The 17349-nt window shown below is 37.1% G+C and overlaps 1 protein-coding gene across 1 annotated transcript; it reads left to right on the top strand.

The window, feature by feature from the left end:
• Positions 1-31: 31 nt before the first annotated feature.
• Positions 32-16246, top strand: slc13a4 (solute carrier family 13 member 4). The gene is made up of 16 exons (XM_033990373.2): positions 32-154; positions 6312-6440; positions 8409-8545; positions 9039-9226; positions 9488-9542; positions 9623-9662; positions 9738-9812; positions 10494-10678; positions 11937-12056; positions 12743-12844; positions 12989-13090; positions 13157-13269; positions 13520-13635; positions 14067-14228; positions 15627-15764; positions 16014-16246. Exons 1-16 carry the CDS (start codon positions 32-34, stop codon positions 16149-16151), a joined length of 1923 nt encoding a protein of 640 aa, XP_033846264.1. The 3' UTR covers positions 16152-16246.
• The last annotated feature ends 1103 nt before the right edge of the window (positions 16247-17349 follow it).

Raw genomic sequence — 17349 nt, forward strand, 5'->3', positions numbered from 1 at the left:
CCGCATTTGCTTCTCCAGAGCCGGGTTACTCATGAGGTTAGAGGCCGCTGCGAGGATGGATCTGTTCCGGAAGCTGTGGAGGGCCAGGAAGCTGCTCGTGGTGGTTCTCATCCCGCTCTCTCTGCTGCCGCTGCCGCTCATCCATCCAACCAGCGTGAGTCCCACACGAGCGCACTGTGCTCAAAACACATGCAATGAACTGCAAATGTGCACGAGGATCTTTATCAAACTAAGTAGGCCTAAGCATGTTTCATTCAGGTATGACTGAAAACAGTAATTGGATTTTTTCCAAAATTGTGGCTTATGTTGTTTCCATAAACTGTATAAAATGCCAAAAAAGTGTAGAGAGTTAAGTTTTAAATGATTGTTTGCTCATTTAACTATAGATACCTCGCCCCCGGCTGGTGTTGTTTGAAATGTAAAATCAATTATTCAGTGTTCACCTTTTTATCTTTAGTTTGCTAAACATAGTATTTTAGTGACAAGCTAATGAAGTAGTTTGATGCCAGTCCATAGCTGGGGGGCTACTATCCCTCCCTCACAAAATGGTCATTAGGAAATAATTAGAGATGGTTCACCAATAGTTCTTTTGTTGCATTGCTCACCTATTGCATGTCTGGTGAAGTTTAATTCTTTTTACTAACAGTCCATTGCTGCATTGACACTATAAAGAAAAATATACTTGCGTCAGCATTTAGTTACATCAATGTTGTGATACTGTCTGTTGCACTGTATTACTGATCTGTTAATATTATCAGGCGCAACACATGTTTTACGTTTTGCCTTCTGAACAAAATTGAAACATTGCGTTGTTCAACCATACATTACATTTTCTTATAACATACTCAGCAAAGTGAACATTTTAATCACAGATATCCAAAACTGAAGCCACTAAATTCAAACTAACATATTAAACCTACCCCCACCTACATAGTTAATTAATTTAATATTCATATTGCAAATACCTGGTTTTATTTGTTGATTGCAGCTCTGATAGGGGCTGATACTCGATGTTTAGGATTTGAGTTGAGAGAGGCGTGGGCAGGGCTCTCATTGGAACACTGTCCCCTCTGTTCTACTGTAGTTCTGTCTGAGTGAAGGGGAGATGTCACCACATGTTGATGAGAGAGATAAGAGCCGCTCCAAAACACAAAGGACATGTCAACTATTCCACGCCACATGATTATGCCAGTTTCTGTTGTAGTTTTAAAGCTTTTGAGTTGTAAGAAACTTGGTCCAAATAGCCTACTGAAACTTGTGCATGTTAATCTGCAGTGATCCAGTCTGCACAAACACAGGCTCCAAAGAATCAGTGCTGGTTAACTTTGCTGTACATGCTGTTGTTGTGTAGGTTTTACTGACAATCCTTATTAATGATAATGAGATTACATGACTGACTAGAGGTAGGTAGAGTAGCCTAATTATATCGCTGTAAATGTATATTATATTAACTAAACAATATGACTTGAATTAATAACACAATAATATGACTTGAGTTGAAGTAAAGAAGTTACTCAAGTAGTTACTTTCTCTGGAAGTTCTATATAAAATTTTCAACATAAAGAAAATAAAAGATATTTTACAACCTTTAGATGTAGTAAAATGTTTATATTGTTAATGCACAAAGTTACTTGAAAGTTATCTTCATTTCACAATTTGCATTGGCTTAGTCCTCCCCACATGTGTAATTTGTTATTATAAACCATCATTGTCACATGTCAAGTCGATTGGTTCATAATATGTTGTGCAGCTCTTCTGTTATTACAAAGGAATTAATAAATGCTTTTGCTCAAAGCATGGCATCATTGTGTGAAATATCAGTGAGCCTGGCCATACATGTATTGCATACTTACTGCTGGTACCTGTTTCTCATAAGCAATGCACCTGTCAGATCCCAAGAATGTTTATAATTTTGATGGTCTTACAACAAAGTCGGTTTAACAGCATTGTTTTTGCATTATAACTTGATTTGTTATTATACTGGAGTTGCTTGTAGCAATGACAGTAGCAGTGGCTCAGTGGTAAAGCAATTACTGTAAGGTTGTTTACTGTTGTAACCACAGTTAACATTGCTTTACATTGCTGTAGGGTTGATCTGTAGGGTTGGTGTTGGGTTGATCTTCATGTCCAGAGGTTTCCATTGACTGCATGACTTACATAACTCATTCATTTAAATGTTGACACAGAAATGTTTATTAGTTTTACTATAAAGATGTCTTTCATTTCCCATCTGTCGCTTAATAACCCACTGTCTTTCTCGTGCCTGGACTTAGGAACATTTTGGTACAAGTTCACCCCGCAGCTTGGACCCACAGAGAACAAAGGAACAACACTGGACTAAAGAGAAACAGAATAAATGTGTGATAATGAGTTCGCCCTGCGATATTTAGCCCTGCGTGGCACCCTTACGACACAGAGGACCCCAGGCGGGACAGGAATGTGATGAAGGTTGCAGGAGTGCATGTGTGGAGGGTGAGGAGGTAGAGGAGGTCATACAGCTGTGTCTCTGGTACATGGGGGTCCATGAGGGGAACATGAGGGGGGACACCAGTGGGGGGCATGTCAGGACAGGTCACAGGCAGAAAGTACTCATAAAATCTGCACCTTTTATTGTTGACATTTGGGCTCACGATATCAGCCACGTGACTGGAAGTAGGGCTGCTTCATTACTGGGGAACAAAAATTAGTGGAATTATTTGGATCAATATTAAAGTCATGATTATTTCATTTCATATACTGAAAAGACAATTAAATGTATAATTTCTTATTACTAACATTGTGATTCAACAAGTGGCTATGTGGGACAGAACATGTACCCATATCTATTCAAGTTTTGATATACTGCAGGAGTATCTGATATTGAAAACAAGTTGTTTGTTCATTGAAGTTTTGTCCCCAGTCATATGGACACCAGTTCCTTTCTTTCTTTCTTTCTTTCTTTCTTTCTTTCTTTATTCTTTATTTGTTATGGACCATGTACAAATTCATTAATCTTACAAAAGAAAAGATGATCCTCAGCCTAACCCTGAGATAAGAGGACTGTGATGAGACAATCAATAGAAAACTGCTCATTCAGCTTCTTTCTCCTTTATCAACCTGAGGTCAAACAGATAATGTCATGTGACACTGACTCAATTATATCGGAGCCACTCATAGAAACACAATAAACAAGAAAAGAGCATTTGCCATTCTTTATTAAAGTTGCACTGTGTAACTTTTCTGGTGGAGGTCACACCGCCTTCTTGTTGTAAAGCGCTTTGAGTGCCTTGAAGGTAGAAAAGCGCTAATGAAAAATGTGACCATTTACCATTTACCATTTCTTGTCTCCATGGAGATGTCATTGCTTTGCCTGAAATGTTCTTAAGTATTATGTATTTTGCGTTTACTTAACAGGTTTTTATAGCTCAAAAATACCTTGAAAAACATACATTCTTATTGTGAGCAGATCTAACTTGCAACTTGGCCTGGTCGTGTCACCTACTTGTCTCCATGGAGATACATAGGTTTATTCTGTACCATCCACATATTTCACAGTCAAAAGAATAGCATCTCCACGGAGATAAGCCCCTCAACGAAAAAGCATGTGCACCTTTAAATATGACTTAAATTAGAACTATATTAGAACTAGATTATAATAATCTAGGACAAGGACATAGCAACAATCATGTTCAAATTTTATCATAAAAGCATATTTGATTTTATCCACCTCACTACTGGGGCTATGGTTCCGTCCCTTCACTGTAGCAGCTGGTGAAAATATGACCAGACTTGTGTTCTGGCATCAGAGCTTTGACCTTGGCAGGGAAATATACGAAAGCCCGCTGGGACCAAACAAACCGAGTCCAGCTCACCATAGGAGCCTGTGCGTCACTCACTTTGATACTTAAGTCTCAACTCTTAACCCAATTATAAAAAAACTCACTTCTTAGACCAGTGCTTGTGCGTCTTCTTAGAAGACGTCTGTCTTCTAAGACACAGCAGTTCTTAAAAGTTCTACTTAGTGATATTTAGTCAGCACCACCAGATTATTTGTCCAAGTGTCCAGAAGCAGAATGTGGAGTGTGCCGGCTGGTAATGCAGATATTGAAAATGTTTTCAGTTCTCTATGTGAACTTAGGGAATCCAGAGTCTTATCAAGCAGTTTCAATCGTTGTCCAAAAAAATCACAGTTAGATTAGAAAGGTTCAATATGCAGGAAAAGCTATCATTTCTCCATGGAGACAAACACAAAGCAGATACCCCACCAGAAATAGAACTACATAATACACCTTCAATTAACAGGAAAGTATTGATGACTCACAGAGACAAAATTAAAGTAAAACAACAAAGCAACAAATATACCAAATTTTAGTCTTTTCTTGGACACAAAGCCTTTATCTCATTTAAAATGATCTAGTATTGACATTTGCATTGGACACGTCGCTGTAAAGTTTGTTGCATGGGCAGCACTGCTTGGCTTGTATGGAACAAACAATCAATAATCAATCAGATATCTCTTTGTCCCTCTTTTTCACCTTTTGATATTGCTTTTTCATGCTATTTAAAGCATTATTATGTGATGTCTGTAGGTTACTGCAATTGTTGTCCAGTCTATTAGATCTGTATCAATGACTGTGTTCACATGCACACCAAGATATAGTTATTTCTGCTTTCTAGACATTTAAAATTATTTACCGGTAAATAATATACAGGGACAGAAGGATGAACAGCAGGAAATCAGTTATTTTTTGCTGTAATTTTGTAACACCAAAAATCTGATAATAATTTTGAGTACCTGTGTAACCATAACCAATGAAAAAAATGTACTGTGTTCCTGGTCTAATTCCACAGTGGAAATCCCTCAATGTTCCTTTATTTATTTAGAAATAGAGGCTACTGTAATAAGACTGAATGGTATAAAAAAGATGCATGCGGATCACATAAAGGAGGATAGCTTTGTTGAAATTATATTTTAAATTTACATGTATATTTTGATTTTCCATAATTTCAGACAATAGTGAAAGTTTTAGTGCTGTAAAGGGTGGATTCAGAGCATCACAATATGTATTATTTGTCTTTTTTCTGTTTGGGTTTATCATGAAAGTAATGATATTGACTTTTGTTCTTGGACATCATTGACATACTAGGTCAACACTTAGGTCAACGCTACAGCAGATGTAATGGAGGGTTCAGTTTTGATGACTGCTACATACAATTGTATGCCTGAGCATGTTATACTGAATTGGTCAAATTTTGTATTTTTTCTGTTATTTCCAATTAGTGAGTTCTATGATATGTATTCATGAACAAAATTGACAAGAAATGAATGCAGGGGGCACTGGAGAGACATTTTTAAAGACAGAATTTTAATGAACACATCATCTTCTCCAGCTCATCAAAATACACAGGCGCTACATTAGGTTTGTCATAGTCAGACAGCGTTCTCAAAAGTTACAGGGTTTTTATACTTTCAGAATGTCATGTTGTTAAGAGCTCGTTATGACCATACTTATGTAAATGCTTTTAACATCTTTTGATCCCAGATATGTCCTGATGTTGCTGCCTCACCCTAGGACAAGTTTGTAAAAGTATGAGGGAAGGATGTGTGTACCAAATTTCAAATTGTTTGTCGACAAAACTACATTTTCCCATCCCATTTTGCAGAGGGAGCTGGAGAGACATTTGTAAAGATAGAAGTTTAATCACATATTATTATGTCCAGATCATAAAAATACACAAATGCTACACTGACATAATATTATTTTTGTCCTGACATGATTCTGGCTGTCATTTTTTTCAGCTGGGCTCTCATTGCAGCAGTTTTGAGGTGGCGCTACTGAACTGTCTTTCAATATTTTTTTATTGGGGTCATCACTCCAAATTAGAGCTCACTAAACTCTAATTTCCTATACCAGTTACTTGTCTATATGTTATTGTTTATTGTTTGATCTTTGTGATTTTCCTCAAAATTTTAGAAATACATTAGGGCTTACAAAAATATAATAGGGGGTATAAGACTTTAGCTAGTCACATGTTTGGTCTTTAGTTTTTAATTATTTTTTTTTACATTTAGAGTTTAATGGTGCTTATGGCGAAAGAGGACCATAATGTTCATATTACATAACAAAAATGCCGCATCAGATAAATTCAGTTTTATTAAATTTCAATAAATACCTAATCTCTGTCAACTTCGGTAAGCAGCTTTCTTCTTCCTCCATGTCTCATTGATAATAACACTAATCTTATTGATTGTAATGACAAAAACAGCTATTACATTTAAGTTTATGTTACTTGATGGATATGCAATGATTCAGTGTTTTGTTTTTTTCCAGGAAGCAAGCTGTGCATATGTTCTGATTGTCACAGCCATTTACTGGGTGTCGGAAGCAGTTCCTTTGGGTGCTGCTGCCCTGGTCCCCGCCTTCCTTTATCCACTGTTTGGGGTGCTCAAGTCTAGTGAGGTGAGTCAGAACCAGTCCTTGATTTGGCAACTTTTTATGCACATTTGCAGAAACCCTGTAGCATACTATACTGCATGAGGAGACACTTGTCAGTCAGGGTCTTTCCAAGTGACACGATGAGGTGGGCATATACCAAATCTACAAACTGTACAATAAACATAAGAAATAAATTAATTAATAAGATATGGTAACTCAGATATTACATTAATCGATAATAATACATCAATCGTGAGCCTTAACTTGTGTTGAGCTGTAGTAACCAGTATTTGTAGTAATGTGTCACATGTAAGTCCTTATTTAACCTGTTGCTGCACTTTTTGTCACCCCAAGATCTCAGTGAAAAAGGCTTAAATAAATGCAGAGGGTATTCAGCTGAAGCCTGGATTTAAGAAGTCGGGTTTACTAAATGTAACATAATGAGATTATAACACACAGTCTCCATACAGTAAACCTGGGGTCAAACTCAGGGCGCACTCTTCCTGTTCTTAGCATCACAGTGGCAGGGGTTCACAGCCTCATGTTTCATTCAGGACCTGTGTCTGAATAGGTTTTCTACAAAAGTTTAATTTTGTTGTTGATGTTGTTGATCCCCAAAGGTCCCTTTCCTCGAACGTTCCACAGTATGTCATTATCTCACTTATGACATTTATTCAATTACTTGTTTTTATTGCTAAAAAATACATTGAAAAACATGCATTCTTACTGTGAGCGAGATCTGACACCTCCTTGTCTCCAAGAAGACAGAAAAGTACGTCAAAGCTAAATAGCCACCTTTAAAAAATGAATGTATAAGGAGTCATACTACCAGTAATTAAATGAGTGACAGAGAAACGGTCACTAACTTGACTACTCATATATAAAGCAAATACTATGCCTGGGCTCTGTGTTCTCAAAGCGCTATTAGACTCGTACACCAGTATTCAAGTGTAAGCTGGAATTGAATTAGCAACTTTCCGGTTATAAGGCTTTAAATGCTCGACCAACACCACCCTAAATTAATACTTTGCAATTAACTAAAGCAGCACATTTGACCAGTCTCTCATACAATATCACTTTCTCTCTTTTCAATCTTTGTTACATAAAAGTTTCTTGTGACATAATCGTGGTGGCAAACGGTGACAAAGCTGCTGTTAACACCAATGTAAGCCTCTTGTTCCATAAATATATCAGCAACGAGATTTATGCAACAATTTCACTTTATTATGGTAAAACTCTTGGGGTAGTCCAAACACATGGTCGCTTACAGTTATGAATTCATTATTTTTTTATCCAATGCATCCAATGAATGGTTTACTGTACTGAGCGAATAAACTTGGACCTTAGGAAGTTTGTGATAAAAAAGATGTAGAGGAGGAGAGTTTGAGGTGGCTGATAGTTTTGCTGCTGGAGTGGAGTTGGAGTGTAGTAGAGATGTGGTTGAAACCTCACGCAAAGTTTAGTGGCATGCAGTTTAGATTGGATTTTTCTGTGTCTATGAAAGGACACTGACAGTGACACTCATTGAGGATTGATTGTAGTTCATAAAAAAGTAAAAGCATACATTGTAGGTGAGAGGTGAGAAATACAGTCTTACATAACAGCGAAAGGCAGTGAACTCAGCAGAGGGAAGTGAAGCAGATTACTAGAACCACTGAAATCCAAACATGAAACTGAACTGGGGAAATGGGTGAGGCACAAGTAAACATAGTTCTCTTTACAAAATGTGTTTACAATTGGTTTGCCAATACATATAATCAATATTTTTTAATTCTGTTAGAAAATGATAATGTTTTAACTCTTACATATCAGTTTTAGATCTCTTTTATATGTGGTAGTTGGCATTGTCATAAATATTTATATAGCTGACTGAAAGCTGTGATATCAGCCATACATGGTACCTACACCAGCTAGTCGATATATTGAGCCCTGATTAATCTAGTACATTTCAGTTTGATAAGTTGTTTTTTTGTTGTTGTTGTGATTGTGCAGGTAGCAGCAGAGTACTGTAAAGACACCACTCTTCTGCTGATGGGAGTCATCTGCCTTGCGGCTTCCATCGAGAAGTGGAACCTGCACAAACGTATCGCTCTGAGGATGGTGATGGTCGCAGGAGCCAAACCGGGAATGTAAGAAAAAAAAAAGATATCATGTGGTGGAAAAGTGGTTTGATATAAACACTGAATGGCTCTAATTAGCTCCACCTCTCTGTCCATATGCAAGAAAATGCATTAACCTTTTGGCATACTGTTCTTGGCATTAGAAAATCCAGTGCATATTAAAATGCTTAATCCTACAAGCCTTACTCATATGTAATCCAAATCACATGGTGTGCCCCAGGCAAATATACAATATTCAACTCAGTTCAAAAAGCTTTGAAGTGCATTAGAATACAGACAGATATAGGGGACGAGATGATAGTAAATTTATTTACTTGGATAGCAAGAATTATCTAAATCTGTGTTTAGATTTCGATCATGTTTGACAAATAAATTAACAAATATATATTTGTACATTTATTTTCTTCAAGTGAACTCAGTACATTAAAGGAATTGATTTAAGTAGTGCAATAATAATGATATGTTATCTTTTACAATACCAGTAATACTCCCTCTCTCTCAGGTTGGTGCTGGGGTTCATGTGCTGCACGGTTTTCTTGTCTATGTGGCTGAGTAACACCTCAACCACAGCCATGGTGATGCCCATCGCGGAGGCCGTGCTGCAGCAGCTCATCTGCACCGGGCTCGCCGACAGTCTGGAGAACCCCGACAGCACCGACGAGACAGAGGACGGTCAGCAGGACAACATGGGTATGGGAAATCTCATATGTTTTTAGAAAATAGCATGTTATTTTTCAGAGTTTAATTGCAACATTAATGCTAAGTACAGAGGTGGGTAGAGTAGCCAAAAACTGTACTCAAGTAAGAGTATGGTGACTTTATTATTAGCGTAAACCACAAAATGAGAAAAAACAAGAGTAAGAGTGATGTTAGCTAAACTGTGATATTAGATTAACAATATTTTTATTAGCTGACAATTCTGAATTCCCTCTGCCTTTTATTGTGGTTCAGAAAAAGAACAAAACGTAGAGAAAAATCAACTGGAGCTGCTCTATCGAGATGACAGGTGCAATTTCTAAAGTAACATGTAAGATTCTATTATATTTCTGTATTTTAGAAATAATCCAACTGACCTTCTTTCCACAGCAATAACTGCACTAAACAGGAGCTCTCTACAGTCAGTGAGGTGAGCACCAATCACCAGTATTTGTTTAAAAACGGCAGCAGATTGTAAATGTACATGTTTTGTGTTTTGTTACAGAGTGGAGAGCTGAACAGTTTAGGGCTGTGTCCAAACTCACGCATCATGAATAACACAAATGGACATCTACCCCAGGTCAGTACTGCTTAAACAGGGTCTGGTGCATCCAGTTTATTTCATTTGGAAAACCCTTGATTCCTCAGGTGTCAATCATGCACACAAAGGAGAGAGAGACTGACAGAAATTTTTCTTTCCTCCTCATGATTGACAGCTCTAGAATCAAATCATTTAGGAGGATAATGGAGGAGACAAGTGAACAGAGATTGGACACAGCCATAGAAAGTGGATTCAACAGTTAAGAGCCACTTGTGACTTGACTATTGGATCATCAATTATTATAATTACTACACATTAAAAAATACACAGAAAAACAGTACTATCCAGACCACATTCAATCATTATAGGGCATTTGAATTTTCCTGTTCATGTATTGTGCATGTATATGTTTGGATGAGAACGACTACACGACCCAACTCTCGTGGAAAGATTGTAATTTTTAGTTAGGAGAAATTAACTAAATTATCTGCTAATGGGGTAAGAAAATGCTTGTGTAGTGCACTTTTCTTATTTCATTAACAAGACATGTTCTCTGAATTGAAAAAAAATTAAATCCTCTTACAAAATAAAGAGTCAGGACAAGTTCTAAATTCAAGTAATTCATTTTAACGATTGAAAACATGGTATTTATGTTTTTGCAGCCTATAGATGTGTATAAATTCAGACAGTGATATACCTCATTTTCCTTCCTGTCTGTAGGTGGCGGTGGAGATCCCCAACGTAAAGCGAGTGAAGATGAGGAGGGACTCGCAGTACCCAACGAAGAGGGACCACATGATCTGTAAATGTCTGACTCTGAGCATCACGTACGCCTCCACTATCGGAGGGCTCATGACCATCACCGGCACCTCCACCAACCTCATCTTCGCCGAGCAGTTCAACACGTGAGTTCATGTAGATATTGGGAAATCAAGACAGACTGCTGTAAGTCAATGAGAGCTGAGAAAACTGAGAGCAGGAATACGGCTTAAGGGTTGCAAAGTGATATGAATTAATGGAAACATAACACTAAAGTTTGAGCAGTTTGATGGTAAAACTTGCTTTTGGAGTTTTGAATGTAAAATTGCATTTTATTGAGATAAAATCTTTATATCATGACCAAAAAATGAATTACATCAATTTGGATTTTCAGTTCTGTTTTATGTATATTAATATTAACTAGCTGAATATAAACAATACACACTTTTAATAATTACATTTAACAGAGAAAGAGTCAAATTTGTTTCTCCAAAGTCCGAACACTGCTCAAAACTACATGTTTTTACTGACAGGGGATTAGCTGTGAATCTCTTGATTTAAAAGCCTTAAGTTGATCATTTACATGCACAGACCTAATTAGGAGGGTCTTTTTGAGAACATTTATACTTTTATTTTGTGTAGAGGATTTTTTTCTCCCTTGGTGACTGATCCGGGCAAACCCTCCACTTCCACTCACAGCTATAAGCTTCTCAAAATCTGCTCCAAAGGTCGAAGTTTGTCTAAGAATGTGCTTTTGTGAGCTGTTAAATTGAACCACAACAAACTATACAGTGTTTGACTACAATGTAAGAGAAATGTAAGGCTTGAGCTTAGTCATTCATTCATTTCATTCAACATTAATTCAATCATGTTTTTGACCAACCTGATATTTCTAGTCCAAGTTTTCCAAATTGGATGCAAATAGGTTGTTCCCAAGACTTGTTTTCTGCCATTGACAATAACTTACCCGGTTTAAAAGGGAACAAGCTGGCCACCTTGTCTGGAGTCCAGGTGGGTTAAAGACACATTCAGAGAGTTTTCAAGCTTTCCTAATTTATATTCACACCAGGGAAAGAACAGAAAACAGTCAAAGAAACAAATCCAAAAAACAAGTGATGATTTCAGCAGAGAGACATTAAAAAGTCTTTGTTTACAATGGTATAAAAAACAAAAAGATGCTGCAGTAATTCCTTCTTCTTAGTAATAGAGTAATCTTTCACCCGATTGTTACAAAAGTGCATGTATTGACTGACAAATCTTATCACTTGTAACTCAGAAGCACATAGACAAATAAAGGACTGACTGCAGATTATTGAAGGTTAACAAGAATGGGGCCAATGAGAGGTCACTAAGCTGCTTTTTATTATACTATATAATTAAAGCTATTCTCTCATTGTTTTCTAGGCGGTATCCAGATGCTAAAGTCATAAACTTCGGCACTTGGTTCATCTTCTCGTTCCCCATCGCCATCATCATGTTAGTGCTCACCTGGCTGTGGTTGCACTTCCTGTTCCTGGGCTGCAAGTAAGTTTGGCTTGTGTGTACTAATTAAAAACATTTGGTCAATATGAGAAAGGTTGATAGTTTATTTTATATCACACATCATCAGCCTTGTGTTATTGTTCAGCAGGTAAAAGACACTATTTGGCAAATCTCTAGGTGTGTGTCTTTAGTGATCACTTACAAGCAAATTAACTGCATTCATTTTTTGTGCTTTTGGTCAAAGTTGGCAAGATATATTTTACTTGATATCAAATTGAGCTCCACAGTGGGTAGCTTAAGTTGTGGGGTATGTGCATAAAAATTGTAATTGTATAATTCTGTTTATAAGTATATTTGAAACTTTATCAACAGCAAGCTGATGAATACATGTTGCTGTATTTTCAAGATTTCAAAGTTGTTTTTGTAGTATTTAATTTTTTGGAAAAGTCTATGGGGAAAACAATATTACGCCCATAACCCTATCCTTGTGTTATAGGTTTTATCTTTTGTCATATGCAACTGTATGTAATTACATTTACACTGGCCTCTATGTGTCATCAGTGCGGACACAGCAATACTAATAATCCTTCTGTCTGTGGCTTTGTAAGATAAAGACATATTCTATTTAACTTGGTGGTCACAGACTGAACCCAGGCTGACCCTAAATGTGTGGTCTAAACACTGTTATTACGCTGAGGTTATGGTAACGTTGTGTATTCTGTGCTTAGTTTCAGGGAGACGTGTTCTCTGAGTAAGAAACGCAAAACCAGACGCGAGATGCTGTCGGAGCAAAGGATCCACGAGGAGTATGAAAAACTGGGACCAATCAGGTCAGCATAATCATAATAACAGTTCAGTTTTATATAGAGCTTTAATAAACTGTTACCTGACACTTTGGTCATGTGACCACCAATCTAAAACACTTGTAAATAAATGGTTGTACTGTAGAAATTGTTTGGGTTATTTGTGTGCAGTTACCCTGAGGTGGTGACTGGAGTGTTTTTCGTTCTGATGACTCTGCTATGGTTCACCAGAGAGCCAGGTTTTGTCCCTGGATGGACCTCCCTGTTTGAGAAGTAAGCACAAATATTGTTTATAATACACAAATTCACATATAAACTAACTACTGTCCCTTACTATAGAAAAGGCTACAGGACTGATGCCACTGTGTCTGTGCTGTTGGGTTTTCTCCTTTTTCTCATTCCTGCTAAAAGGCCCTTCTCCTCGTCCTGCACATCTGGCTGTAAAGACATAGGTGAATAGACTACATTTTTCTAAATTGGCAAGACATTTTTGCCAAATAAAACTAGACTACAAGTTAAAGGTCCTATGTTCTATGTCCTATGCAAAATGTCAATAGTCACTTAGAATGTAAATACAACTCATACGCAAAGATACAATGACAAGATCACCCTCTTAATCTCACAATAGAAAGAATAACTTAGCTATAAACAGTTGTAGTCCCTAGAGTATTTAAAAATCTCGATACTTTTTATGTTGTTTAGACTCGGAGGAGGACTCTCTGACCCCTATGATCACCTGGAAGGATTTTCAAAGGCTGATGCCGTGGGAGATTGTGATCCTAGTAGGAGGAGGCTATGCTCTGGCAGCCGGCTGTAAGGTAATGTGTTGTATTTACGAGTGTAATACTTACTGATTCCAGAATATGTTAGTGAATAATAGACATTAGACATTGACATAGATATTGTTGCTTTTTGTGTTTTGGGCTATTGTGTATAATTCTTAGTACAGATTTATAATGTTGTTTAGGCAAAGAAATACAAACTGCTGCAATGTATGAAGCTTTTTTAATTCTACATCAGAAATAATTTGTCAATAAAATAAGAAAGCAATCATACATATCAAAGAGTTGGTAGAGTGAATGACAGCAGGGAGACCTATGTACTGGTACATAAACAATATATCTACCCACATTTTGACATCAACTTGGACAAGGACTGCAGGTGGAAATGGCTAGTTTTGCTGTAACACATTGATACATCAAGTGCTCCTTATAAATATTTTTTAACCCAATATTGTTGTTTGTTTCAGGTATCCGGGTTGTCAGTGTGGATTGGCCGGCAGCTGGAGCCCATGAGCGGCCTGCCCCCGTGGGCTGTGACCCTGTTGGCTTGTCTGCTTGTGTCCGCAGTCACAGAGTTCGCCTCCAACCCAGCAACTCTCACTGTGTTTCTGCCCATACTCTGTGCACTGGTATTGTCATGTGTTTTTACACTGTATTTTTTATGTTTTATTGATTATTTCGTGAAGTTTGGACCAGAAAAGCATAAAAAGTAATAGACCTTTCCCATGTTCTATATGTGGGAGGAAATTCAAAATACAGTGAGACTTAAAGAGTGATTTTTTAGCTATTTGATGTACTCACTTTAACAAGTAACTTTGAAGAATACTTTGAAAATGTCTTCAGTTACATAATACTGAATACAAGCATTAAAATGCATTTTATAACGTATTGTGATATATGGTCCAATCAGAGTACTGTATCCTAAATACTTTCACACAGGGTTGCATCAGCTTTATATTTGTTTCACTGTTTGTTATGCATTTATTTATTGCTGATCAAAGAAGGAAAAACTACACTTGCTCGCAAAACAAGAGCAATGTTTTATATTTTTCTCTCAAATTATGTGCCTAAATTGTGTGATCATGCACTGCCATCTATTCCTTTGATTTTAGAAAAGTAACCATTCTGAATACCACCAAATGAAAATGTCACTGTGCCAGAATACAGTTACTCAGAATTAGTATGCTAGATACATGTATTGAGTTACTTCCCAACACTGTTAATAACATCATTTTCATCATAGGCATTGTATCAGGGTTAACTGCTGGAAGCATTGAGACAGAAAAAGAACAATGCTGCCCCCTACCTACAAATACTATTTTTTAGCATTCACACACTCAAGAAAAGTACACAGTTTGGGAACTGGAACAGGGATTTAGACTGACATTATAGTTTCATCCAATTAATCTGCTGGTTATGTTTATGTTTTTGCAGTAGTTGAATTGTCAATAGCCAGCTTGTGATCTAAAATCAAGTATGTGGCAAAAAAGTCAGTGGTAAAATGTGTAATAACCTCAGTCCGGGCCATTTCCTCACCAGTATTTTGATTTTGTAATATTGTGGTAGCATGCACTACATGTCTCCCTCGAAGTTTGCTTTGGTGAAGGCTTCCAGTAATGTAGTATATGAATCTCTCTGAGTGGTCTAAGCCTTAGAAGCAGCCATCTTGTAGCTACATGTTGACTGTCTCTGATATATTCCCCCTTTAGTCCTGGCACAGTGGTGTAGGACTGTAGGCCTTTATTAGTTTAGTCAATTAATCGGTTGATGTTTTTTTAGTTCCCAAAATGTGTTTAGTCAACTAATCGTTAACTAATCGTTCTGTTCGGTAGGACTACAGTAAAGATCCACATTAGAGTATATGTCAGGGTCTGATTAAAGGACCTGTTTTATGTTCAGTTCAACCTAATATCTATGACATCTCCTCATCAAAAATATATCTTTAAGGTTGATTACACCAGAATAATGCAGTATCTACGTCAGGTAATTTTTTACATTAATCTTTCTATTTATTTTTCCCCCCACAGTCAGAGACTCTGCAGATTAACCCTCTGCACACCCTGATCCCGGCCACCATGTGCGTCTCATTCGGGGTCATGCTTCCTGTGGGAAACCCTCCAAACGCCATTGTCTTCAGTTATGGGCATGTGCAAATCAGAGACATGGTAAATGAAAACAATCATAATCTACACAGTGTTGCAATGGGAACAATAACCAAACAAATTACATGAGAAATTGCTCATAAGTGTATGAGATATTTTTATTGAAAACAAATAGGTATATGTTTAATATATAAGTATGCATTTTTACGCCTTCTTTCCATGGAAATCTTGTATATTTTATTTTGCCCATAACAGTGTACTTAAGAGTTATATTCAGTGAATGTGTATTTATACTATTTTCTCCCTGTACAGGTTAAAGCTGGATTTGGAGTTAACCTGATAGGAGTGGCTGTTGTCATGTTGGCCATCACCACATGGGGTGTCCCTCTGTTTAGCCTCACAGAATTCCCAGTCTGGGCTATGGGTAGAAACATCACAGTGGACCTATAACACCACTGTGCCAGGACTAAAGGGGGAATATATCAGAGACAGTCAACATGTAGCTACAAGATGGCTGCTTCTAAGGCTTAGACCACTCAGAGAGATTCATATACTACATTACTGGAAGCCTTCACCAAAGCAAACTTCGAGGGAGACATGTAGTGCATGCTACCACAATATTACAAAATCAAAATACTGGTGAGGAAATGGCCCGGACTGAGGTTATTACACATTTTACCACTGACTTTTTCACCACATACTTTATTTTAGATCACAAGCTGGCTGTTGACAATTCAACTACTGCAAAAACATAAACATAACCAGCAGATTAATTGGATGAAACTATAATGTCAGTCTAAATCCCTGTTCCAGTTCCCAAACTGTGTACTTAGTATTGATCAAACTGTGCATTTCTTGAGTGTGTGAATGCTAAAAAATATTTTATGGCCATTCTGTTGAGATAAATTGTTATAAACATACAACATTGTGTACATGTGAGCATTGGACGGGACAGGAAAAATCTGGGAGGAATTGGTCATCTTGAACACTAAGACATTCAGCTAATGATTATTGCCTTTTCAATGACTCTATGCAGCTTATTCCGGAAGATGCCATGGGCATCCCCCCAGAGAATCGGTGCATTGTTGACTTGTTATACTTACTTTATATCAGATTTTAGCTGCAAAACATTGCCACTTAACCAGAAGTGCCACCACAAAGAAAGTGTGGTTTAGTAGCATTTACAAGCAAAAGTGGGTGAAGCGGAATAAGGTCAATAGCTCTACTACTCGATGTCATATTAAGAAGAATAATGGCAGTAAAGTGTGATGTATGAAATAACTGGGATATTAGCTGACTGTCAATAATGGTTTGATACTTGTCCTATTTAACATTGCACGATATATGTTGAGCAATTCAGGTACCAAGCATCAATAGTACAAATGTATAAGTAATATGTAAACAATCAGGTGATTTTAGTGTTGTTGGTTTTTTTTGGGTTTTTTTGTGCAACTGCAAGAATCGAGTCAAACATAATTTTGACTAATATAATTTTAGTTGGATCAAGCCTTACAATTAAGTATTTGTACTTGATATTCACATGATACTGTACTTGCAGAGTAGAAGGTAGACTTTATATTTTTCAATGTAATTTGTGACTTTTTTTACAGTATATTACACCATGGGCAGCAACAGAATAACAAAGTTA

Source organism: Periophthalmus magnuspinnatus, chromosome 23, assembly GCF_009829125.3.
Source record: "Periophthalmus magnuspinnatus isolate fPerMag1 chromosome 23, fPerMag1.2.pri, whole genome shotgun sequence".
Classification (NCBI taxonomy): domain Eukaryota; kingdom Metazoa; phylum Chordata; class Actinopteri; order Gobiiformes; family Gobiidae; genus Periophthalmus; species Periophthalmus magnuspinnatus.